The following is a 27,376-nucleotide window of genomic DNA, read 5'->3' as shown; positions in this document are numbered from 1 at the left end:
CTTCCAGGGCACGTCTTTCTGTTTGTTTTTGTGGATAGGCTGAGGCTTAGGGGGAGGAAAGTGCTATCACTGGAAATACTCAGGAATGTCATGTCTACATCTGGGGTTTTGCATTGCCAATTCGCATTTTCTGAATGAGTTATTTCTATGTACCTTCGCAGCAGTCAGCCCTGCAGTCTCTTGCATATATTATACGCTCAGTGAGTACTTGTCAATTGATTTGGTACAAGTATGTGACAGCATAAATATATTATGAAAAATGAGGAATCTGAGCACCAAAAGTGTTAGGATTCCCACCCTCCACCAAAAAAAAAAAAACAAAACACAATGGTGGAGCTTGGCTTAAAGTTCAAATGCTCCTGGACCCTGCCCTGCACTATCTCCAGCCTGGGGAACTTGATAAGGTAGTTGAAGGGCAATATTACCTTTGCTCTCTCACTGTGATCGAAAGCACTCTCAGCTTTCAGGTGGACCCCCTGGCTACCTTGGTGCGGCGTTTTCAACAGCACAGAATCACCCTTTACACGATCAAAACAAGATGCTCTTTAATCTAAGGACCCTGTTGAACAATGCAGCTCTTAGAAATGGTCACAATTTCGTGGTTCGAAATTTTCGGTAAGTGATGGCCGGAGACTAGAGCCTGACTTGGGAGCCGTGGTGGTAAATGAAGCTCTATCCTGCAGAGGCGTGCCACCTTCTAAAGTCACTTTCTACTATAGTGTTTCTGTTATAGTGGCAAGTTCTGTCCTTATTGGAGACAGCTGTCTCTAATTCCAGCTGAGCTTTCATTCCTCAATCCCCTGTAATCAGATTTCACGGGGTGCTAGGGGGTGGGGTTGGGATGGGGGGACTGTGGCAGGTATAACAGACTAAATGTTCTTGACACCTTCCATTTGTGTACATTCTAAAGGAGCAAGTGGCTGAAGGAAATGAGAGAAACTAATTTCCATGGGGTCTTCTGCTTGTATTTAGGTTTGCCTGAAAACAATATATTATTCTAGAGCATGGAGATTGATTCATTCTTTAAAAAAGCAGACCCCAAAAGAATGACTAGATAAATACTTGCAAGCTGCTGGAAAGAAGCCTTATATGTGATGATGATAATGATATTTTTAAAAGAAAATCTAAATTTAAAATAGATTTCTGCATTTTTTGTTAGCATGTGAAAGGAGGCGGTCTCCAATGAATTCATTAAAAAGCTACATCCTGGGACTTCCCTGGAGGTCCAGTGGCTGAGACTCCAAGCTTGCAATGCAGGGGGTCCAGGTTCAATCCCTGGTCAGGTAACTAAGATCCTGCATACCTCCACTAAGACATGGTGCAGCCAAATAAATAAAAATAAATATTTAAGAAAAAAAAAAAAGCTACATCATGCTCAGAATTAGTCAATTGTTCATGCACACAGTCGAAGGCAGTGTTGAGCCTGTCCCCCAGCAAAGGAGACAGGAGTGATGGGTTAATCAGGGAAGCAATGCTCTCAAATTTGGACATTGTTCCCAGAAGACTTCTGGAGTAGTTGCCTGTTAACAATCAGAATTTTCCCAGTGCCTCTTGACAACCTAAACCAACCTCAAAATGACCTCAATGACTTCCTAAAGTCAGAAGCTTCTAGTCTGAAGTTTTCTCCCACTGTTAGGAAGTGGCCCTGGGCCTCCCCTCTCTGGGCCACCTGACAGCTCTGGACTCTCTGGCCTCTACCTTTAGCACCACTCAGAAGCCAGAACGACATAGTAAATGATATTGTAAATTACACACATAGAATTAGATGCAGTTGGGACCTCAGAGCTACAGAATAATGCCTTCTCTTATTTTATAGATAAGGCAAATGAGGTCCAGAGAGATAATGAGGTTTACTAGTTAGTGGCAGAGCTAGACAGTAGAAGTCAGAGGAAAGCTCAGGTTTAAAGTCTAAAGAACTGGGTTTAAGGCCTGTCACCACCACTCATTGGCTATATGACCCTGAGCAAGCTACTAAACTTTTCTTTGATGTTGCTTCACTTACAAAATGAGAGAAAGTGTAATGCATGTTCTGCCTACATCACAGTGTGGTTCAATTATTTATTCAATAAATAGTTATTGAGTGCCCACTTTGTGCCACCCCCTAAGCAAGGTGTTGGAGATACAGCGGTAAGTAAGATAAAAAGTTATTTCATTCCAGACACATGAATTCACAGTCTAGCAGTAATCTGTAAGATAATTTGTGTGGAAACTGTAAAGTGACATGCAAGTGTTCATTATTTTATCATTCTAACCCACTGAGTTACATTTATTAAGAGTGTGATGAAATTTTATTCCATACTTTTTTAACAAAGGCTCATCACTGAGCTAGAAATAATCAACTGAGTGAACAACCAAAGGTTGGAGCTTAAATTTATACTTTTCTTTGAAAATCACAGTGATGATTTTTTACCATTGAAAGTGAAAGTGTTAGTCACTCAGTCGTGTTTGACTCTTTGTGACCTCATGGACTGTAGCCCGCCAAGCTTCTCTGTCCATGGAATTCTCCAGGCAAGATACTGGAGTGGGTTGCCATGCCCTTCTCCAGGAGATCTTCCTGACCCAGGGATAGAACCCATGTCTGTTATGTCTCTTGCATTGGCAGTTGTGCTCTTTACCATCTGAGCCACCAAGGAACCCCCGCCCCCCACCCTTTTAACATTATTACAGGTTAAATTTTTGCTAGTAAAACCTCTTCCAAGTATTTAGGTAGGAAATTGTTTGGTTGTCCAGTGGTTAAGACTCCACACTTCCACTGCAGGGGACACGGGTTTGATCCCTGGTTGGGGAACTAAGATCCCACATGCCACACAGCGCAGCCAAAACCAAAAATAAGAAACAAATATTTAGGCACTTTTGAGTATTTATTAACATTCTATTTTATATATCCAGTAGCCAGACTATGACTCTGAAAATCCTGGCTAGCTGTCTCTCAGTGAGTCGGGGCTGAGGCAAAAGTAAGACTGCTGCTGCTGCTGCTGCTGCTAAGTCACTTCAGTCGTGTCCGACTCTGTGCGACCCCATAGACGGCAGCCCACCAGGCTCCCCCATCCCTGGGATTCTCCAGGCAAGAACGCTGGAGTGGGTTGCCATTTCCTTCTTCAATGCATGAAAGTGAAAAGTGAAAGTGAAGTCACTCAGTCGTGTCCGACTCTGTGCGACCCCATGGACTGCAGCCCACTAGGCTCCTCCGTCCATGGGATTTTCCAGGCAAGAGTACTGGAGTGGGGTGCCATTGCCTTCTCCTAAAGTAAGACTAAATCAGCTCAAATCCATACTGGCTATTTGAAAATATGAAAGCCTCAGATCACCCATGTTATTAGAAACCATAGAGAATGAGTCTCTGTTGAAAAATGACTTAACATGGAAATGCTGTCATTTTCATGTGGCGTGAGTATTTTTCTTTCCTACTCTTTTAGTGAGCCACACTACCAGTTAGATGAACTCAGACTTGCTGATCTCCAGTAATACCTACTGGGGCTTCCCAGGAGGCACTAATGGTGAAGAACCCGCTTGCCAATGCAGAAGACATAAGAGACACAAGTTCGATCCCTGGGTGGGAAAGATCCCCTGGAGGCAGGCATGGCAACCCATTCCAGTGTTCTTGCCTGGAGAAATTCCATGGACAGAGGAACCTGATGGTCTACAGTCCATAGGGTCACAAAGAGTTGGACACAACTGAAACGACTTAGCAAGCACTCAATAATACCTACAGTCTTTGATGACCCATTAATATCAGAGAAAATCTTCCTGTCATCTCCACTTATATGATATTTTTACTTTGATTTTCAGCCTTCTTCAGAGATTCGGGTTCTTTTTCAACCCCCCCCCAGCCACCCCCCACCCATCTCTCTTGGAACGGTGGAGGGTCCCTGTTATGAAATATACCACATGAGTTTAGCACTAGAGAGTAGTAGGAAATATGTGGTTAAGGTTTGGCAATGCCACAAGTAGGGGCTTCACAGTTTTGAAGTGAGCAGCCATATGGCCATGGGCGTGATAAAATAACCACTTGAGTGAGGCTAAAGCCATCTACACCGGCTCCCAGATCAATCATTTTTAGTCAATTTTCTTTCTTTCTTTTTTTTTTTTTTTAACAAAATCAATAGGATCAGACACCAAGACTGTCGAAAACACCAAAATCCATAGGCTTTTCATCTCACAAACAAGGCTCGAGAGCCTGGCTGTGTTTGGATAATAGACAGTATTCCATGATTTGTTGCCTATTATGGGAAACACAGCTTTTAAAGAAACCACTAAAAAAATATCTTTCTTTATCAGAGAAGACCCATTTGTAAGTGCAGTTCAATTTCATCTCACAAATAGACATTTCTTCAGAGAATATTGAGCTAAGCCACCCAATTCTGTGGAGGTTATGGATTGGAGCTGGAGGTGACTGGTTTTCAGATATTTCATTCTAGACCTCTCTAAAGGCTTACAGAACTCATTAAGTTCCCTTCATCCCACACACATGCCCATCCACACACACGTGGACACACAGACACAGACATAGCCATTACAGGCCATCCATGCTCTCATGTTGTGGAGAGAAAACAGTCCTCTTTGATTATTCACATTTTCCTTCATAACTGAAAATAAATGCCTTTTAAAAAACATATTTCTTGACTTCAGAAAACTGCAAGGCAAGAGACCAAGAAAGGAATGGGGTTGTGATGTTTCCCTTGGCCAAGAGTAGAATTGGGGTTTTATTTCTAGTTTGTTATTTTTAGTAATTTAGTGATTTAACCAAGATAAAAGAAGGAGAGATGGCCACAGATTTTCAACAGTTTCTTATTTCCAGCCCTTTAATAGTAAGTCTACATGAAGCTAATCCTTATCCCAGTCTTCAATTTTCAGATGAGGGCTAAGTTTTGCAGTTTTAGAATACTGACAAATCTAAGTTAGCTTTGACATCCTTTAGTCACCCAGTTATCAGTAGCAATTTATACTGCATATGAGCATGTGGCAACAGTGAGAAAGGCTGCAAGTATATTTTTATTAATAAATTATCATTATGTTTAATAATAGAGAAATTTGGAAACAATTTGTGCTTTGATTTTCCAGATCAATAGGGTCATATTCAAAGGTTTTGTGAAAAAAGAGTCACTCTCCCTGGCATGCATTGCAATATGCAATGCATATTTTTTTTCTGAGATGGAAACAACGGGATGAAATGAAAGTTCGGCCACTGAGAATTCAGATGGCTCCAGTGTGGCCTGTGGGAAATCTTGTATGAACTTCATGAGTGTTGTGGAAGACAAAGACATGAGGGATCACTGATTTGTAGTTCATTTTCTTACTTTTTCAAATGAGGATTTAAGGCCAAAAATGGAAACTGATCATCTCAAGGTCATAGTAAAACTGGGACTCGAATTTGAGCATTTAAAACCACTGCTCTTTTCATTCCATTGCTTGATGACTTTGATCCTTCCACACTGATCAAATTGGCCAATCTACCCTTATTCAATATTCCACTCCCTTTTAAAGATAAGCCAAAATATCTCAGTAAAGAAGGAAAAAAACACCAAGAAAGTATGCCTTTTGTATCAGTCTCTAATGTTAAAGAAACCAAAAATTCTCTGCCATATCATCCATTGGCCCTCTCTTATGCCTCCAGAAGCTAAAGTCTTTATCTCAAATTCTCCATGGGGATCAAAATATCATTTAACACTGAGTTTTTTCCTACTCTGGCAAAGTCTGTTTCTCACTGACCACATTTTACTCAAATTAAGCACTTTCTCTTCCAACAAAATACAATTATACGAGGGAACACATCCAGGTCTTCCCCCATACTCCGAACAGTTTACTAGAGTTGGAAAATGCACTGTAACAATGAAAGGCTTCATTCTGCCAATAGAGAATTCTCTTCCATTTTTTAGCTAGGAAGATATTTGGGTAAAGCTAACACAAGGGTCTACTATTACCTTGGCCTAAGTTCTTAGCATTCAATGATCTAGGGTTTAAAAACATCTGTAATTATTTTTTGAAGGGATAAAATTAATGTGATGAATGAGTCTTGCCTTTTTTCAGAAGCTCTGGCTTTAACCTGATTGCCATGACAGTTTTGATGGAAAAATCTATACATGCTTCTCATTGTTTTCTCCAATATTATATCCTCCCTGTTATATGTTGGCTGAAGAATGATAATGTGGTTTAGGTCTGGTTTACCAAGGAGACACACTTGAGTACAAAGAGACCAAGCATTTTATGGAAACACTGAAACAGTGATTCTGGCCTTGGTTTGGGTCCTCATGAACCAGACTGGGCTGCTTCCAACTGAAGCACAGGGTCTCTATGAGAACTTAAAAGCCATTTAGGTCAGCAGTTTTATCTGGCTAACTAGAATGTGGGTTTATCACCAGAAAGCAAGAAATGCTTAACACAAACAAGAAAAAAAAAAAAGGAGGGTGCCTGTAATGGAGGCATTTTAACGTGGTACAATTGTGGAGGTTTTCAATTTTCCTCTAATTTTTAAGAAGCTCAGGAAAGAGGTGTGGCAACTCCATTTTGGAGCCAAGGGGAGGTCTATAAGGAGACAGTAAACAGGATAGGAATTTAAACTGGAACCATTGTGTTTGCTTTCCTTTCAGTGATAAACTGTCCTGGTTAGCTCTTGATATCTATGAAAAACAGTTCTTTTTCCCAAGCCAACATTTCCTGCCCCACCTCCTGGACAGAACTGAGAAACGTTGGTGGCTGCTCTAATGGTTTTTCAATGGTATAAACATTATGAACCCCTTAACCAGGTGAGATATAACTTAAAACAATTTTTCCAGTTAATCACTCAAACCCTCTCAGGCTGGTATGACAGATGGGCAGGAGCTACTGCTCCAATCTTTTTGTCCCCAAGAACCCTGGGAACTTATTCTGTCCAAAAGGGGTTCATGGAAAGAGGTAACCAAAATATTGGTATAGTTCATTATTAATGTATTTTGGATTTGACCCTCATGGTGCTATGGACAAAAACTCACCCACCAGGCACTCTCACCAGTTTTCTAGTTTTTGTACTTGTCTCAGGCTACTATCTGTAGGATTCAAGGTTATAATGCTTTTTTTGTTTCATGTGTATATGTCCAACTATTCTTCCCAGTGGTGCAAATACTGTAGAATCTTAGAGAATTTCAGCTTTAGCAACATACCAGGCCACAATCAATTCTCCTCCATGACTCTTAGGCCTTGTGTTCAGCCTGGACCACTACCCACACTTGCTCTTGCCTCAACATTAATTCTTTTTGGGGTGGGGCACTTTTAGTATCTTTTTTGGTCATCAGACTTCAGTCAGGGCCTTAAAAGTTCATCATGGCAAATCTCTCTAAATTCATGCCCAGAAATCTGCTGAATTTCTTATACAAATTGATTTACTTCTACCTCACTCAATCATTCATTTACTTAAGAAATATTTATTGAATGCCTACTATATTCCAGGCATTGCAAGCAGCACCAGGATATATTAATGTATAAAACAGGCAGGACCTCTGACATTGTGGGTCATGTAATTTAATGGGAAGATTAAAAGTAAGCAGTGAACAGGGACTTCCCTGGTGGCCTAGTGGTTGAGAATCTGCTTTCCAACGCAGGGAACTTGGGTTCAATCGCTGGTTGGGGAACTAAGATTCCATGTGCTGCAGGGCACCACAACTATGGAGCCCGAGTACCACAACTAGGGAGAAGTTTGTATGCCACAACAGATCCCATGTGCTGTGACTCAAACTTGATGCAGGCAAAAATAAGTAAATAAATATTTTTTAAAAAGATCTTTAAAAAAAAAAGTAAGCGGAGGACAGACACAAATATATTGGGTTGGCCAGAAAGTTCCTTCTGGTTTCCAACCTGAACAAACTTTCTGGCCAACCTGCTGTATTAAAAATTGTGATAGGTGTTTTGAGGAAAATGAAGCCAAAGCAGAGATTACTTGGTACAGTCAGGGAAGGAGTCTCATAGGAGGTGGTATTTAAGCCCCCAGCCTAAGGATGAGAAAGAGAGCTTGATAGCTGTGGGGCGAGTGTCCTGGACAGAGGGAGTAAGTAGTATGTGAAAGGAAGCCTATGGTGGAATGTATCTGGAGTACCAACAGTCGTTCCTTTGTATGGTCCTCACACGTAGGAATTTTAATTACCACAGTTTAGTAAATAACACCAGTCTCCCAAGTACACAGTTCAAATTTCAGTTGCCATGGGACATTAATTGGGTTTAGTTGCCTAAAGTAAAAATTTTATTGTTGGCTCAGTTCAGTTCAGTTCAGTCACTCAGTCATGTCCGACTCTTTGTGACCCCATGAATCGCAGCACGCCAGGCCTCCCTGTCCATCACCAACTCCCAGAGTTCACTCAGACTCGCGTCCATCAAGTCAGTGATGCCATCCAGCCATCTCATCCTCTGTCGTCCCCTTCTCCTCCTGTCCCCAATCCCTCCCAGCATCAGAGTCTTTTCCAATGAGTCAACTCTTCGCATGAGGTGGCCAAAGTACTGGAGTTTCAGCTTTAGCAAAGAGTCGGACATGACCGAGCAACTGAACTGAACTGAACTGAACTGAACTTCCAAAGAAATCCCAGGGCTGATCTCCTTCAGAATGGACTGGTTGGATCTCCTTGCAGTCCAGGGAACTCTCAAGAGTCTTCTCTAACACCACAGTTCAAAAGCATCAATTTTTCGGTGCTCAGCTTTCTTTATTGTCCAACCCTCACATCCATCCATTGCTGCCTCTTCAGTTCACAAATCACTGTGTACATAACAGATGCACTTCATGATCAGTGACCAATCACATCACTTCTTTCAAAATCTGTTGCTGATTGCTCACTGTGCAGCTGTTAACCAGTTCACCTACAGACATTAAAGAGTATAGTTGTTCTGCCTTCTCTTCTTCCAGTGATAAGCCCATGTGACATTTTAATAAAAAATGGATAATTATAAGACAGAGTTGTCTGAAAGAGGTGAAAATGCAGCAGAGAAAGAAAAATGATAACATCGACAAGTTAATTGTGGATGCAAATGTATTTATAGAAGAAATAGCTGACTGTGGGGTTGTTGACCCTGCTACTATTTGAGAGGTTCTAGCTATGTAGCTAGAGAAACTTAGTGAAGACAAACTTATCGACATAAACGAGTACAGTGGTGTGACCAAAAGTATGAAGATATTCCAGAGGAAGTGATACCAGTAAAACATTCCACACTAAAGGAATTCTCAGGACTTCCCTAGTGGTCAGGTGGTTAAGACTCTGTGCTCCCAATGCAGGGGACCCAGGTTCAATCCTTAGTCAGGGAACTAGATCCCATATGCTGCAACTAGAAGATTCCACATGCCATGACTAAGACCCAGAGCAGCCAAATAATAAATATTTAAAGAATTAAAGGAATTCTCAGAGAGATTTCACAATATTAAGAGTTCAAAGAATAAAATGTTGGAAGTTGATTCAAACTTAGAAGTATAACAATTCACCAAAGCATAACAAATGTGATAAGAAGACAGCATACACTGTTCAAACTACCTGATAATTTTTACAAAGAAATAAAACACTGTAATTCTTGATGTTTCTAATGTTTTAAATGACAATGTACTAAATATATATCAGTTTTACTCTTTTTTTTCATTTCCCTAAGCCTTTATAACTGACTATAAGAGAGTTTGTAATGTTTTGCCAAAAAAACTTAAGTCACAGAACAATTGTGATTTCTCCCATTGATTATTAAGGTTGTTTTACATGGCTTCAGATTTAATAGTTATTTACAGTCCCTCACTGCTGTGCAAAGCCAGAACTGTTTTTTTTTTAATAGCTTATCTGCTAAGATTTATTGGTTTATTGGAGGTGTGATTCCACAGTAACAGGAAGGAGGGCCACATATCAGCTGCCACCCTGTGGAGACTAGAGACACAAAGAGGTATTCTTCTGATCTCTTGTGGTCTAAGGAAAAGAATTTGAAATAAGGCTTCTGTCACTATATAAATTTGAAAATGAACGGTCTGGACAAGAAGGGAATATTCAAGCAGGATGTTGGTGACTTCTATTTTTAAACTCAAATCTGTCAGTGGAGAAATAAAAAGAGCCTCTCACAACACAATCCCAAAAGCAGAATATCAGCGCTAACTCTAACCCTACCTCCAACTTAGAAATTTCTTAAAGTTTGTAAGGACAAACTTGAGAAAGCTTCAGAGACCTTTTACCTCTTCCAATCTGTTTTCTGTTTGGGCAATAAAGAGCTGGAAGTTGAAGCTCTTTGGAAGCAGCTAAAGGTGTTGCTGCCCCTCCTCTTTCACCATTATTTTGCTATTTCCTTTCATGGGAAGGGGGGTGGGAAATCAGTGCTCTGCAAAATTTCCATTTCCTTTTCATTTCCAATTATTTTTCTCTGAGATTCAACCACACCACCACAATTCTAAAATCTATGATATGCATTCAATGAAGCATATAGTCCTGTGAGTATTTAGATCAGAGTAGATGCAACAAGGGCTTCCCAGGTGGCTCAGACAGTATAGAATCCGCCTGCAATGTGGGAGACCTGGATTCAGTCCCTGGGTTGGGAAGATCCCCTGGAGGAGGGCATGGACTCCAGTATTCTTGCCTGGAGAATCCCCCTGGACAGAGGAGCCTGGTGGGCTACACTCTATGGTGTTGCAAAGAGTTGGACATGACTGAGTGACTAAGCACACAAATATAACAAAACCCTCTAGGGGCTGAAAGTAAGGGAGGATACTGAATCTCTTAAGTGTTGGAGTTTGGCAACTCAGCTTTCGTGGGCTCCAGTATAGCCAGGAGTCAGAGCTTGAACTCTAGGGAATTAAAAAAGGCCTGAAAATTAGCTCATGGTTTGTTTTTCCTGGTTTTGATGGATGCAAATTCAACAACTATAGTGATATTTCCCAAATTTCTTGAATCTAGGGAGTGGGGTTTTCCAGGAAAGTTTTTTCCTTCCCCTTTACATATAATATCAGGTGACATCTTAACCCATGGAATGTTAATGTGTTATTGTAAGACATAGCGTCGAGAAAGCTTATCTTCTGTGATTTTATGTTGTTTGGACCTTATTCCAGAAGAAATTATACTCTCAGAGCTGCCTTAAATGTTGTTGACTTAAAAACGCACAACATGAGAGTTTTGAGTTCAGTTTTATTGGGGTGTGAATGCAAAATGAGGTGTGGACTGCAGCCTGGGAGAGAGCACCTCAGATAGCTCTAAGAGACTGCTCCAAGGAGACAGCGGGGAAGGTCAGTATGTATGAGATTTTGGTAAAGGGGAAGTACATGCAATCAAGCACATATTTTTCCAGAAGGTTTATACTAGTCTCGGGAAGCTTTTGCTAGTCATGAAGAACAGTCATCACTGTGAAGGATTTTAGTGCTTTTCTAAATATGGGGAGATACAGGAATTGGACTCGTAAAATTAGCTCCTGAATTTATCTAACTATCTAAAGATCTGTCCTGCCAGCTTTTCCCCTGAGCGCAGAGTGCCTCATTCCTGCTCTCCACCCTGAACTCCTTTCATGGAGTGTTGAAGCTCAGCACAGTAGCTCATGATTTAATCCTTGTAGAGGTAGATGGTAAGTGCCCATGGCAAGTGCCTATTTGTAGTTGACAGTGTGAATTGGGAAAGATTAAGCTGCCATGCCTCCATCCCAAGCCAGACATGTTAAACCTGTTTACAGATCCCTAGAAGGATCCAACTGACAGAGAAAAATGCATGAATACCAAAGAATTTACTTCTCAACAATATCAGTACCTGTATATTCCAAGCACTAAATAGTACTAGATAGTGTCACTAGTTAAATATTATCAGAGCCAAACATAAAACCAGAATACACACATAAAATTAAATTTCCTGCCTAATTGCCACATCTCTAAAGTTACCAAATTGTTTTCTGTTACTACCCAGATCTTGGACACAATTTTGTAAGCTTTTTACTAGGATTCCAATAAAGGAAGAAAATGAATATTTATTCTAGAAACTTCTTTAGCTAGCAATTTTTTTTGTATACTTACAAATTTATTTTTAAAATATCTGAATCTTATTCTACACTTTAAAATTTTTATTTCTTTTTTATGTTTTGTTATCTGCATAATCTATTAGGATAGTAATACATATAAGTAAGTAAACATATATTGTAGACCTATCTTCAAAATCTTTTAATGTTTTGCATCTGTAATAAAACAATTGAGACAATTGCTTTAAAGAATTTCCATCTGAAGAGTGTTTGAATCACACATTTTTAAAAGTTGAAGACAATGGTAGGTCTTAGGAATGTTGAGCAAAATTTTAATGCACATATAGGCTGAAAACGCTAATCCTTATTAGATTTGAATATTTCATTAGATCTTGTATTAAATCTATCAATCATTAGCCAGCTAACCCACAAACCCTCCATCTTTAAGAAAGCCCCTTTCCTTACTAATTAGAATCTCTGAAGGGCTTTATCTCATAAAAAGTCTACTGAAAAAAATCTATTCACCTTCTGAACATTAAACAAGCTCTGCTAGAAAGTTGGATACTTAGTAAAATATACATTTGTCTGAGTTATTTGACATCATGCAGTGAAAACAACAAATTGAGAGAATTTGTTATTTTCTTACTTATTATCTTGTTATCAGTGCAAAAAGACATAAATTCCACCAGATAATTTACTCTTCATCTCAAGTAGCACAAGCTTTTTTTCTTAGGCTGGAGTTCAAGCATGATTATTTTCTGACAGTCATTTTACTCCAAGTAAAATGAATGCTTAATATATGTGCTAAATCACAATTTGACCTTGGTTATTCATAATTTCTAATGGTATACAATACTAATTATTATTAAATAGAGAGAACACTGAGAATAAATGCTGTCCATTTTATATACTGATTATCCCAAATAACAATTACTGTCATCATAATGTAATAGAATGTTAAAATGGGACTCGGTCTCAGTTTCTGCCCAGGCCCAATAGGTTCTGACTCTTTCCTCAATCCGAAGTGAGATGCTAGACCACTAAAACAGGGCTTGCCAAGGAGGTACACAAGAATTAGTTTTGCAACCCACTGGTGATTGCCTCCAGCTTTTAAAATGGATTGTAGAAACCAGGAGGTGAGTTGTAGATTTGAAGAGGATTTTAGCTATGTGCCATTGTATAAAAAACTAAGATCGTGGCATCTGGTCCCATCACTACATGGCAAATAGAAAGGGGAAAAGTGGAAGCTGTGACAGATTTTATTTGCTTAGGCTCCAAAATCATTGTGGACAGCGACTGCAGCTATGAAATTAAAAGATGCTTGCTCCTTGAAAGGAAAGCTATGACAAACCTAGATAGCATATTAAAAAGCAGAGACATCACTTTGCCAACAAGGGTCCATACAGTCAAAGCTATGGTTTTTCCAGTAATGTATGGACGTGAGAATTGGACCATAAAGAAGGCTGAGCACCGAAAAATTGATGCTTTCAAACTGTGGTGCTGGATAGAAGACTCTTGAGAGTCCCTTGGATAGCCAGGAGATGAAACCAGTTAATCCTAAAGGAAATCAGTCCTGGGTGTTCACTGGAAGGACTGATGTTGAAGCTGAAGCTACAATACTTTGGCTACCTGATGAGAACAGCCAACTCACTGGAAAAGACCCTGATGCTGGGAAAGATAGAAAACAGAAGGAGAAGAGGGCAGCAGAGACTGAGATGCTTAGATAACATCACCAACTCAATGGACATGAATCTGAGCAAATTCTGGGAGACTGTGAAGAACAAAGGAGCCTGGAGTGCTGCAGTCCATGGAGTTGTAAAGAGTCGGAGATGACTTAGTGACTGAACAACAGCAACAACCATTGTATATGATGTGCCTCACATGGATGAGAATTATTCCCTCACCTCAAGATTAGGGCAAGTGGCTATGATGGCACTAATATCTTCAATAGGAGAGCTTGGAGACAGCACAGTGATGTCAGGCCTATAAGTGGAAAACATAGAGAGGGACTGGCTGGCTAGCTATTTTGATGGCAGAACAAGAGTCTATGCTGGGACAGACTCAACTCTAGTCAGAGCAAAGAACATGCAGGGTTTCCCATGAACCAATATGGATGAAGAAAGAGACCTATCATGGCGCTGTGTCACATTATGACCAAAAGACTTCCTGAAGCACCCAGGTTGGGGAGATCTCAGCAAAAAGAGTTTGGATATGTTTCCTTGAACGGCAAAGACGATGTAAATGTCCACCATCAAGAACTGCTATGAGAAATTCCCAGTGACGAGAGACTTCTTCCATGGATCCTCGAAAGTACCCCAGAAAAGAATCAGCCTCAAACACCTATACCAATGCTAGATTACTAGAACAGAACCAGACTTTGCCTGGCCCTTAACTCCTCACCTTCCTTTGACTTTACTTGGAGGAACTGAAGGTAAGGAAACAGAGGCAACAGTTCATGGTTCCCCTTCTCCTGTGGAGGAGGCCAGCTTAAATTAGGCATGAGCTGGAAGGAAAAGGGTATTAACCTGTAGTACATTTCTTAAAGTCAAAAAAATTATCATTATTGTTATACATTCTTTAACCAAGACTCTTTGAGGGAGTAAAGTAAGCAGAGAACTTTGTCTTTCCCTGAAAGTTACTAGAAAAGCCACAGGGTCCACTGTAGCTGACCGGGGACTACAAAGAACAATTCTTCAAGGATAGATTTGAAAGGCAGCAGAGGAAAATTAATGAAATTGTTTTCTCTTGTATGTACATACAAATTCTATTTGTACCATCTAATGATTTCAGTTACGGGGCTTCCCTGGTGACTCACTGGTAAAGAATCCACCTGCCATTGCAGGAGATGTGGGTTCCATCCCTGGGTCGGGACTGTCCCCTGGAGAAGGAAATTGGAACCCACTCCAGTATTCTTGCCTGGGAAATCCTATGGGCAGAGGAGCCTGGCGGGCTGCAGTCCATGGGGTTGCAAAGAGTCAGACTCAACTTAGTGACTAAACAATGATTTCAATAGTACTAGCTAAAATTTATCAAATACTTATTATATGCCAGACACTATCTGATTTCCATGTATCGAATAATTTCATCCTCACAACAAACTCTATAAGCTTCTTATACTCATTTTCTAGGTGAGAAATTTAAGTGCAGAGAGTTTGGGTAACTTGACTAACTATGAAGTAACAAAGCCACTTATGATTATTTTCAGCACAGAATTCAACCTCTTTCCTCAAGTTTTTCTTTCCTCTCAACATTCAAAAAACTGAATATCTAAAATGTAAACCACAGCCATATCAATTTGAAAGCATTAGCACTTTGCAGAGACACATGAGTTTACACATGATTTGCTATATTTTGTTTCAAAAATTAAACAATGAATTATCATAGGACATGGGTTTTGTTTTCTTAAATATATCTTTTTCTTTTTCTTTTTCATAGATGTGGGCAACCAGTACAGGATAAAGTACAGCTGAAGGGCCGTGACCTCCTCACTCTAAAGAACTTTACAGGAGAAGAAATTAAATATATGCTATGGCTATCAGCAGATCTGAAATTCAGGATAAAACAGAAAGGAGAGGTATGTGGTATTTCCATATTACCTTCCACTGTTACCAAGCAGTCTTTTTTTTTTTCTTTCTTTTGGCTGCATGGCATGGCATGAGGGATCTTAGTTTCCTGACCAGGGATCAAACCCATGCCCCCTGCAATGGAAGCATGAATTCTTACCTACCGGACAACCAGGGAAGTTCCAATCAGCCTTTTGAAAGACAGCCTTTACAAAGAAAGAGGAAAAAGAAAATACATTAAAATTCCTAAACAGTAGCTAAGTAATGAAATCACACAGGCAAGGTAATTGATTATCACTGAGTGCACAGGCATACAAAAAGCATAAAAATCAGTTATTCAATGACAAGTCATTGCATTTCTTTCATGTGAAATGTTGAAAGTCATTATTAACTGAATCAGAACCTAAGGAATCATTTCTCTGGAATGATTTTATTTTTACCCTTACCTTCTTTTCTGTCTTCTAGCAGATTTAAAATAAGGATGATATTTTTTTTTTCCTAGCAACAAATTCCAGTGGTGGATGAAGATCAGATATTTCATCATTAGGATAATTTCAAAAAATTCAGGATGATGTGATGGTGTTAAAAATTTAGATTAGCAAAGAACCAATTAAAAGGTAACCAAGTAGGAGAAGAAATGGGATATGGTGCTTAGCTGGAAGCATTATTCTGCATTTTGAGCAATTTATGTTTGAAACACAATTAATGCAGCAGCTTCATTTAGACTGCTTAACTGTGAAAGCATTTTCATATTCCAAGCTTGTTCAAAAGCATTTGAAAGAGCTGATTTCAGGTTGAGAAAGTTGTACACAACCTTGATTCTCTTATTTAGCTCACAAACTCTCCAAGTTCCTAAGAATGAACCCAAAAGAGGTGTGACTCCAAATGCTATTGGTTCCTATAGAACACCTTGAAATAAGGAGAAAAGCTCCCTTCCTCGAGACCCCAGGCTTTTGTTTTACACACTTTGTGGTGAGGAAGGTTAGCTGGCAGGAATCTATTTGTTCCAGAACTCATCCTATCAGGAAGTCCATCTGTAGCAGAGGAAGGAGAAAGAGCCCCACCCCACACCCAAACTCAGATTGTTTTCACATGACTTCTAGAAACAAAGCCTTTGCACTCTCCCAAGGATGCATATTGAAAGTGTATTTGAAACTCTGGGGTGTCATCTTTAGGAGTCTGAGTGCCCCATGTTGTGACAGAAAAAACATGTTCCTAGCTGAGAAGACACTTCCCAAACAAGCATCTTTGAAGTCATTGAACATTGGTAGAAGTTTCTTTTACTGCGTCTAAGCTTGCTCTGCTTGCCTCATGATAGGCCAATGAATTTGAGAGACAAGGGTTGAGGACAGGAATACAACTTTATTCGGAAAGCTGGCTGACCAAGAAGACGGCAGACTAATATCTCAAAATAGCCATCTTATCAGGGTCTGGATGCCAGGCTCTTTTCTAGAAGAGAGATGGGGGAGGTGAGGAGGTAAAGTAAAAAGGACATTAATCTTGCAAATATGTCCTGGAATGGCCAGACTTAGGGATAGGATATGTTAATTTCTTCCTTCCTGTAGCCATCCACAGGTGGACAGGGTCCTGAACAAAGGCATTTTGGTTTAACATTCAGGAAGATAACCAGGTTTCACCAAGGCAGGCCATTATATATGGACAGTATCTTTTTAGTGAACAAAAACAACTGGAAGCAAATGTTAAAGTAAAAGAAACAGATCCAACATGGAGTCAGTTCTTCCCTGTAACATTTCCACAGATTTAAGTAAGAAGATGGTTCCAATATGAAATATTAATACATTTTGGAACAAGTGTTCAGGTTGAGCCCAGAGCAACTAATATTACTTTCTCATTACATGTCAATAAGCTGTGGGATTCCTCTTTCCTTCCCCTATTTGTTTACAACAGGAAATAAACTCTTTGAATTCACTTTGTAAACAACATATGAATGCTTATTTGGGAGCAGTGTTAATTATTCTAGTTTCTGACAATGTAAAGAATAAATCTTAAAATATAATCTTTGCTAGTAGATATAAAATGTATATTTCATTTTAGTTAGTTTAATTTTATTATTATCCTTGACTTTCAGTATTTGCCTTTACTGCAAGGGAAGTCCTTAGGCATGATTTTTGAAAAAAGAAGTACTCGAACAAGATTGTCCACAGAAACAGGTGAGTTCACAGACAAACTTGGACTTGTGTTGAAGAGGGGGCCAACAGGTGAGGACCTGGGAGGAGGAGCCCAGTGGTGAGATTTATCTGTCTCTTTGGCAACAACAAAGGGAAAACAATGTCACCAAGAGTAGCAATGGAAGCCTCTGAATGTTCTTTCTGATTCTCACAGCAGCTGCAAGCAGGAAGATGAGCCTCATCTATAGGAATTCCATGAGGACTTGAGTAGACATCTCAAATAATTCATGTTCAGTACAGAATATTAGTGGTCATAAATTCTCAGGCTTTCAATTCAACGTGAGCAAGAAATGTGCATTTTTCTAATGTATAAAGAGCTTTTCCTTGTTTATACCAATTCTGCTGGATGATGGAAACAGTCTCTGCAATCCAAATCCTGTCATTTCATCGTTTACTTTGTCAGTTTAGGGTCCCTTCACACTTTCCCCACAGTCATGGTTAAGTCCTAGAGAGAATCTCAATGTCAAGGCATCTAGGGCTATAGGGATCTGGTCTTTGATCATCAGGACATCATCATCAAATGTCTATGTTGGAATCTGCTGGGACTTCTGTATCCCTACTGGACCTTGACTGGCTCCCATTCGATGTGGAGGAGTTTGTTTTACTCTGATCACAAGATCTGAGATAGCTCTTGGTTTGGCTCGCTTGTTGATGCAAGTTTGTGTGCCTGACTTCCAGTGAGACCAAACAAACTGAAATGTTGGAGTTTGGAGCGGAGAAAGGTTTACTGCAAAGCCATGCAAGGAGACAAGTTGGCTCAAGCCTTAAAACAACTTGAGCTTCCTGAAGATTTTCAATAAGTCATTTTTAAAAGCCAGGTGAGGGGGTGGGGTGGGGGTTGAAGGTACTTGATCGGTTTGTGCACAATGAGTGGCTGATGATGGTGAGTGAGTTAGAAGGGTAGTGTCACAGGGGTTAACATTATCAGTCCTTAGAGTCCAGGAGGCCTGGGGCTAGGTCATCAGAGTCATCAAGTAGTTAACATCTTCCATTTGGTGGGGATTTTTCACATTAGATAAACAACTCTGAGAATTTACTACACCAAATACTATATACACCTAATACTATTATCTAGGTGTCTCAGAGAGGAGCTGAAACAGAGGATATGGGGGAAGGTCTGTCCCTGAGATGATCCTATAGGGTCCTGCTTGGTTATACTCTCAAGCTCTTGTCAGCTCTCCACGCCACAGTGGGCACAGAGATATTGCAAGACTCTCTCTATTGTTCCTTCCTCTTTCTGGGTGCCAGGGAGTTCTAGAATATTTACTCCTTCCTTGAGCTCTGTCTTAAAAGAGACAGATGTTCTCAGCTCTGGTGTCCCCCAAACTCATCTTGTTATGCCCGAAGTCCGAGTCCCCAAAACTGAGAGAATAAGACGTCCACAGCAATGCAAAAGCATAAAGGGGTTTTATTGCTAGCTCGAGCTAGGGCTCCTGTCTCTTCCAGCGCAGTGGAGTCTTGACGAGAGCGCCGAGCTCTGAATCACAGCTGCTTTTATACAGGCGGTTCTTAGTACAGCTGGTGGGTAGTGATTGGCTGAGCCGTACACACGCGCGCACGCACGATTTTCAAATCCAGCATCCCTATCCGGATTGGCTCAGGTTTGGCGCCAGCGGGGACTTTCCCAGGGTGTGGTTTCCCGGAATCATGACTCAGGTTTTACAAGAGTCTGAATCTTAGGCCTAGTATAGCTTGTTGAGCCTGTCATGGCTCAGGTCTGGTCCCTTAACAATCTGAAATTTCCATGCTTCCCACCCTTCAGTACGTGGCCTGGGGGACAGACAGCAGAGTACAAAGGTCCACCAGTGTCTGTTTCTGTTGCTTTTTCGCTCTTGCTCTTCATCTTCTTCCCCTCCAGTTCCCAGGTGATAAAGGAGGAGGAAAAACTGGCTTTAACTACCTATGCATTCTTTCAAGTCTTTTGTTTGTACTTGAAATCCTAGCTGTTGACACTCAAAATATCTTTTTTCTCAAATTATGTTTGCTGTAATGAGTTTCAAAAAACCTATTTTGAAATTCATCACCTCTTTTTTCTCTTTGCATTTCTACTCCATCAGACCTCCCTTGAATCAATAACATGACTGCCCCAAAGGGCAAATGGATAGGATCGAGGAAAAGGTACCACAGACGAAAACATATTTGTTGATTCTTTGTGTATCTTATCCTACTTACAAGCATCAGAGCTTTCTAGGGCTCAGAAGCAAACAACTACTTCATGCAGTTCTTGCGTTGTAAGGACCAGTAATGAGGTATCTCAAATACATTACAAAATGGAGTTCAGAGGGATCAAGTGACTTGCTAAGTTCATGCAATTAATACAAATAGCACCAGGGTTCAGATCTCAAGTTTACTGTTCTTGTTAATGCACTCCCCTTGCCCCTTGAGAGAAGGAAGGAGGAAGAAAGGAAACATATAAGGTGTCACCTAATCTTTATAGTCCTAGGAAGAAAACTGATGAGAACATTTTGTTCTTTAAAGCTGGGTCCTTTAAGGTCACATTGACATCTGATGTCCAGCAATGGGAAAATGAATATGGCATAAACCAGTCAGTAGTTCTGAAATTCTTCTCCTTTTCAACACTGGTTATCATTTTTAAAAATCATTAGTACTTAAGAGAAGTATTCTTTTCTGAAGCCATCAAAGAATTGATTAAATACATACAGTTTTCTCAATGTTACATTTTTCTCAAATTATTTTTTTCTTAGCTGTTGATGTTGTCTACCATGTTTCTCTGTTCAAATGTTATTTTTAATTTCACATATCCCTGAATAAGTGATCAGTTTTACCATGCACATGTCATGTGGTAGATAAGCTACTAATAAAACCAAGAGTGAAGATTTAATAAGCTTTTGGGCACAGACCCTACACTAAGTGCTCTACATTAATTACATGGATTATCTCACTTAATCCTCAGGACAACTCCATGAGGGTGAGACCACTGAGGAAAATAGGCTAAAATAGGTTCAGCAAAAGTCCCACAGACATATAGCTAATAAATGGCAGACCCAGGATTAGAAGCTATTATTAAACATATTTTTAAACGTCTGATTTAATTTGAGCACATGTTAGTCATGTTTTATTCCAGCAAAATTGTTTCTACAGGTGTCATTAAGCATTTTGTTAAATGATGATTTTCTATAAAGAAGTGCTCTTTATAGAAATCTGCACAAAATTACAAACAACAAATAAATGAGAAAAGGAACATATGACCATAAAAGTTATGGTTCAGAGTATTCATCATGATCTTCAATAAATACCCATGGGTTTCATTGAGATGGCATCCTGCCAAACTCAATAGTAGGAGAATCAGTCAGAGTAAGCAGCTGATTTCAATGCATATAGAAATGGTAAACCTCAACCCAAAATATGGCAGTACATTTCTATTATGTACATGTGCATCTTAATAGTTGTCTGTTGGCACAATTTTTCATCAAAACCTATTACCCTGCTGTTTAGAATGAAAATAAGACATAATTAAAACTGTCTATTTCTACCCCAGATTTGTGCCAGCCTCTGGGATGGGGTGATCCTCACTGGATAATCCTTGAGGATTCTATCTCAAACCTGAGTTGCAATGATACAGCAGTATTAGCTTGTTAGTTGGTCAGTCTTATCTGACTCTTTGCAACATCACGGACTGTAGCCCGCCATGGCTCCTCTGTCCATGGATTTCCCAGACAAGAATACTGGAGTGGGTTGCCATGCCCTCCTCCAGGGGATCGTCCTGACCCAGGGATCGAACCTGGGTCTCCTGCATCGTGGGCAGATTCTTTACTGTCTGAGCCACTGAGGTTTCCCTAGTATTATCTTGCTGCTGCTGCTGCTGCTAAGTCGCTTCAGTTGTGTACGACTCTGTGCGACCCCATAGACGGCAGCCCACCAGGCTCCCCCATCCCTGGGATTCTCCAGGCAAGAACACTGGAGTGGGGTGCCATTTCCTTCTCCAATGCATGAAAGTGAAAAGTGAAAGTGAAGTCGCTCAGTCGTGCCCGACTCGTAGCGACCCCATGGACTGCAGCCTACCAGGCTCCTCTGTCCATGGGATTTTCCAGGCAAGAGTACTGGAGTGGGGTGCCGTCACCTTTATCTTAGGAGACAAAATAAAATTCTCCACCCAAATCAAGCCATATTTATTACTCATGTAATATTTTTATTAGAATGTAAGACACATATAGAAAAATGCACAAATCATTAATTACACAGTTCAATGAATTTTTATACGTCCTTGTAACTAATACCCAGATAGAGAAACGGTGTGAATAGCACCCAGAAGTCCTCCCTTGTATCTCCTTCCATTTACTACTCTCTGCCCCACCCCGCAAGGGTAATCATTATCCTGGCTTCTAACCTCACAGATTAGTTTAGCTGTTTTCGAACTTTATAGAAATGGAGTCATTCAATACCTGCTCTTTTGTGTCTGGCTTCTTTTGCTCAGCATTATGTTTGGGAGCTGTATCAATGTCGCTGTGTGTAGCTGTAGCTCATTCATTCCTCACTCACTTTTTGTGTATGCCAGCCTGGCAAACCAGGCAATTCTCCTGTGTGACTACTGATGATTATACTCCTTCATTGCAAATTAATTGAGCAGACAGACGGATACATTTATTAATCTCGGTAACCGCAGTATTGGATGGAAAAATGCACAGGGCATCCTAAGAGGTGGTTCTTTTCCTTATTTAACACTGGTATTTGACTTTCAAGGTAAAATAGAAGTTAGTGCTTTCCAAGCTCTTTCAAATTCGTCATTTTGCAAAGCTGGTAATATAGAAACCATGATACTATGCCATGGGTATGAAAGTAAAGCTCAGAGAGGGCAACAGTTGCCTTATCTCTACCAGCAAGAACCCCTGGAGCCCTCACATTTCCTATGTGAATTCTGTTTATACCCCTTCTTCCAAAGCTTGCAGGGATCCCTGAAGAAAGGAAAGAGCAAAGTAAGATGGACTTTTATTTTCTCAGACAGAAATTTAGATATTAACAGATGAAATCCTTTTTTCAAAAATATCTGGTATGTATGCAGAAGTGAAAGAGATAAAAACAAACTCCCTCCGGATGAAGAGTGAAGAGAGAATAGAGATTTGTCCCTCTGCCCTCCTCTCCTCAGCAATGGCAGCTCCTGGTGGCTTCTCAGAATGTCTGACATCTTCCATAAGCGTGCTGCATGCTAAGTCATGCTCAGTTGTGTCCCACGATTTGTGACCCCATGGACTGTAACCTGCCAGGCTCCTCTGTCTGTGGGATTTCCCAGGCAAGAATACTGGACTGGGTTGGCATTTCCTCCTCCAGGGCATCTTCCTGACCCAGGGATTGAACCTGCATCTCCTGTGTCTCCTGCATTGGCAAGCATGTTGCTTACCAATAGCGCCACTGAAGCACTTAATGCCATCCAGGTCAGCTAAACTGGCAAATGCTTGACCTGTGCTTTTGGACCTGGGTCTGAGGCTTCTTTCTGATGGGTGACCAAAAATTGCAGAGGTAATTCCTTTTTGGAGGCAATGGCTTCCCATTTTATCTCCTTCAAGAACTGCTGAAGGCTTTGTTGACTGAAAAACATTCCACAAACTGAAAGGTGAGAATTATGTTTTATTGAGTGGACTTGCTGAGGACTGAAGCCCAGGAAGCAGTCTCTCAGTTAGCTCTGAGGGACTGCTCAGAAGAGGTCAGGGAGGAGCCAGGATACATAGGAATTCTGAACTCAAAACCAGGTCGTTGGAACATCAAACGATTACCATTAATGAAAGACACCAGACATCTCAAGTTAATGAATTTAGTGCTTTTCTATGTATTGGAAGATACAAGAGTCTGGGCTCATGGCAACCATTCCTTTGATATGCATCTTAGCTATCCAGCGCCAGTATCCTGTTCTTAGGCTTTTCTGGTGGCTCATTCGGTAAAGAATCCACCCGTAATGCAGGAGATGCAAGAGACACAGGTTGGATCCCTGGGTTGGGAAGATCCCCTGGAGGAGGGCATGGCAACCCACTCCAGTATTCTTGCCATGGACAGAGAAGCCTGGCGGGCTACAGTCCATGAGGTCACAAAGAGTCGGACGGGACTGAAGTGATGGAGCACGCATCCTGTTCTTTCCCATCCCGAGTCCCCTCAGGGTGCACTGTTGGGGTGGCTGCAGTGGCTGAAGGCTTGGGAGTGGGCAGCCCTTTTGTCTTCATCCCGAGTTTCCTCAGGGCTCACTCTTGGGGCAGTGGTAGTGGCTGATGGCTTGACAGCCACAGCATCCTTTGTTTGCTGATATGGCAGGCTACATTTTTCCATCAGAGCTTCCACTGCTATTTCTTAACACTTTCTCTATGTAACCTTTCTTCCTACCCCTATCAGCTAAGTCCAGATTTGATATGAATCTTCTTTATAGCGCAAAGAAAAAAATGAAAACGCAACAAGCTAAACCTGGATTGTTAGCAAAATGACTTCTAGTCCAAGTAAGAGTATGACTTCAAGTAGACCAGCCAGGAGGTCTTAAACTGTTTGAAACCTTCCTCCACAGCCCCCAACCCTCAGTGGCATTTCCCTATGCCAGGAACATAGTAGGGGCCTAATAAATACTTTCTTGATGAATATGCAGTATTCATATTTGTTTAGGTGATTTCCCTTGTTTAGAAACAGATTAAGTGCTCAAGAGTGATTCATAATTATAATCATCACAAAATCCTGTCAGCTCACTTAACAGGTAATAGATAAGTCCATTAACAAAATTAGGAGATGTTTGCAAGTAAGAAAAATGACTTCTCTCCCCAGAGTCAAAATCCTTCCTACATTTGTTCACCAAGTTTGTGTTGAATACTTACTGTGTGAAAGAAATACTGAAAATGTTAGCTGCTCAGTAGTGTGTAACTCTTTGCCACCCGCCAGGCTCCTCTGTCCATGGCAATCTCCAGGAAGAACACTGGAGTGGGTTGCCGTTCCCTTTTCCAGGGGATCTTCTCAAACTAGGGATCGAACCCAGGTCTCCCTCATTGCACACTGATTCTTTATGTGAACCGCCAGGGAAGCCACTTACTATGTACCAATATTTATTCTAGGTTCTTGAGACTGATGTTGTTAATACAAGTTTGTGTGCCCAATGCACAGTGAGGCCAAACAAACTGAAAGGTCAGAGTTTGGAACAGGGAAAGGTTTATTGCAGAACCATGCAAGGAGAAGGGTGGATGATGGCCTAAAAGCCCCGAGGTCCCAGAATGGTTTCAGCAAAGCATTTTTAAAAGCCAGGTGCGGAAGCGGGGGTCACAAGGTCTGTGATCAGCTTGTGCAGGGTTCTCTGACTGGCAGATGGTGAGGGAGCAGGGAGATGTCACAAGCTTTATCAATCTTTAGGCTCCAGGAGGCCTGGGGCTTTGTATTCAAGGTCTTCAAGTACTTAACACCTCCTCTTTGTTGGAGAGAGGATGGCTTTTTACATCTACAAAACAACTCAGGAAATGTGCATCAAATACCATTACCTAGGTACTTCAGAGAAGAGCTAAAGCAGAGGATACAGGGGAAGGCTTGTCCCTGAAGGCCCCATAATGGTTCTGATTGGTTATAACATATCGGTGAATAAAAGATAGGAAAATCCCTGCCTTCGTGGAGCTGAGATTCTAGTTGGTACACGGACGATAAACAATAGACATAATAAATTGTAAGTGAATGATGTATCATGGTGGATGGTGATCAGTGCTCTCAACAAAGACAAGACTGCCTGCAAGTGAGGGAGAGATATATATCCTATTATTTGGACTTTGCCTTTTACTCTGAGTAAACAGGAGAATCTTTGGAGGGTTTTGAACAGAGGAGGAACATGGTCTAACTTGCATTTTATTTATTAAATTAAAAAATTAAAAAGAAAATTTATTTTCTTGGCCATGCCACACAGCATGTGAGGCCTTAGTTCAGTATATGAGCTCTTAGTTACCCAAACAGGGATCAGACCCATGCTTCTTGCATTGGAAGTGAGGAGTCTTAACCACTGGACCACAAGGGATGCTCCTAACTTCCATTTTAAATGGATCTCTCTGCTCTGTTGAGAATAAACCGGGGCACTAGGGGTGGAGAATTCCATGGACTATACAGTCCATGGGGTTGCAAAGAGTCAGACATAAAATAGAAGCAGTGAAAGCTGTCAACAGGTAGGTACAGTATATAGAGGCTGGGGCCATGGTTATGGCAGATTTGGGCCAGATAAGAGGGCTAGATTCAGGAAATATTTTGAAGGGAGAGTCAACAAGATTCCTGATGTATCGGGTTAAAGAGAGGTGTGAAGGATGTCTTCAAGGTTTCCATCTGAGCAACTGTCAGCAGGATGGAGCAGGATAGAGCCAATCAGGCAGGATGGAGACGAAGATTAGGAGTTCAGTTTTAGAAGTGTTGAGTTTGGTATGTCTATTAGACACACAGCAAAGATGATGAAGAGGCCGCTGGGTATTAGTTTGGAGTATGGGAGTGAGATGTGACAGAGATACCTAGAAGTCAGTCAGTCAGTTCAGTCACTCAAGTCATGTCCGACTCTTTGTAACCCCATGGACTGCAGCACGCCAGGCTTCCCTGTCTATTACCAACTCCTGGAGATGGTTCAAACTCATGTCCATCGAGTCAATGGTGCCATCCAGCCATCTCATTCTCTGTTGTCGCCTTTTCCTCCTGCCTTCAATCTTGCCCAGAATCAGGTTCTTTCCCAATGAGTCAGTTCTTCACATCAGGTGGCCAAAGTATTGGTGCTTCAGCTTCAGCATCAGCATCAGTCCTTCCAGAGAATATTCAGAACTGAGTTCCTTTAGGATTGACTGGTTTGATCTCCTTGCAGTCCAAGGGACTCACAAAAGTCTTCTCCAACACCACAGTTCAAAAGCGTCAATTTTTTGGCGCTCAGCTTTCCTTATGGTCCACCTCTCACATCCGTACATGACTGCTAGAAAAACCATAGCTTTGACTAGACGAACCTTTGTCGGCAAAGTAATGTCTCTGCTTTTTGCTTTTTAATATGCTGTCTAGGTTGGTCATAGCTTTTCTTCCAAGGAGCATGCATCTTTTAATTTCATGGCTGCAGTCACCATCTGCAGTGAATTTGGAGCCCCCCAAAATAAAGTCTGTCACTGTTTCCACTGTTTCCCCATCTATTTGCCATGAAGTGATGGGACTAGATGCCATGATCTTTGTTTTTTGAATGTTGAGTTTTAGGCCAGCTTTTTCACTCTCCTCTTTCACTCTCATCAAGAGGTTCTTTAGTTCCTCTTTGCTTTCTGCCATAAGGGTGGGATCATCTGTATATCTGAGGTTATTGATATTTCTCCCGGCAATCTTGATTCCAGCTTGTGCTTCATCCAGCCTGGCATTTTGCATGATGTAGTCTGCATGTAATTTAAATAAGCTAGGTGACAATATACAGCCGTGACATACTCCTTTCCCAGTTTGGAACCAGTCCATTGTTCCATGTCCGGTTCTAACTGTTCCTTCTTGATCTGCATACAGATTTCTCAGGAGGCAGGTAAGGTGGTCTGGTAGTCCCATCTCTTGAAGAATATTCCACAGTTAGTTGTGATCAACACATTCAAAGGCTTTGGCGTAGTCAATAAAGCAGAAGTAGATGTTTTTCTGGAACTCTCTTGCTTTTTCTATGATCAAACAGATGCTGGCAATTTGATCTCTGGTTCCTCTGCCTTTTCTAAATCCAGCTTGAACATCTGGAATTTTTCAGTTCCTGTACTGTTGAAGCCTAGCTTGGAG

The 27,376-nt window shown here is 40.9% G+C and overlaps 1 protein-coding gene across 2 annotated transcripts in view; it reads left to right on the top strand.

Annotated features, from left to right (window-relative positions):
* The first annotated feature begins 432 nt into the window (after positions 1-432).
* Positions 433-27,376, top strand: part of OTC (ornithine transcarbamylase) — a 73,592-nt gene continuing 46,648 nt past the window's right edge. For both annotated transcript variants that reach the window (XM_068962141.1, XM_068962140.1), the window contains exons 1-3: positions 433-615; positions 15,346-15,484; positions 17,563-17,644. In XM_068962141.1, coding sequence (XP_068818242.1) covers positions 539-615; positions 15,346-15,484; positions 17,563-17,644 — 298 coding nt within the window. In that variant the 5' untranslated portion in view covers positions 433-538. The remainder of the gene's footprint in view (positions 616-15,345; positions 15,485-17,562; positions 17,645-27,376) is intronic.

Source organism: Capricornis sumatraensis, chromosome X (assembly GCF_032405125.1).
Source record: "Capricornis sumatraensis isolate serow.1 chromosome X, serow.2, whole genome shotgun sequence".
NCBI lineage: Eukaryota > Metazoa > Chordata > Mammalia > Artiodactyla > Bovidae > Capricornis > Capricornis sumatraensis.
This window is presented reverse-complemented; position numbering and strand designations above follow the sequence as displayed.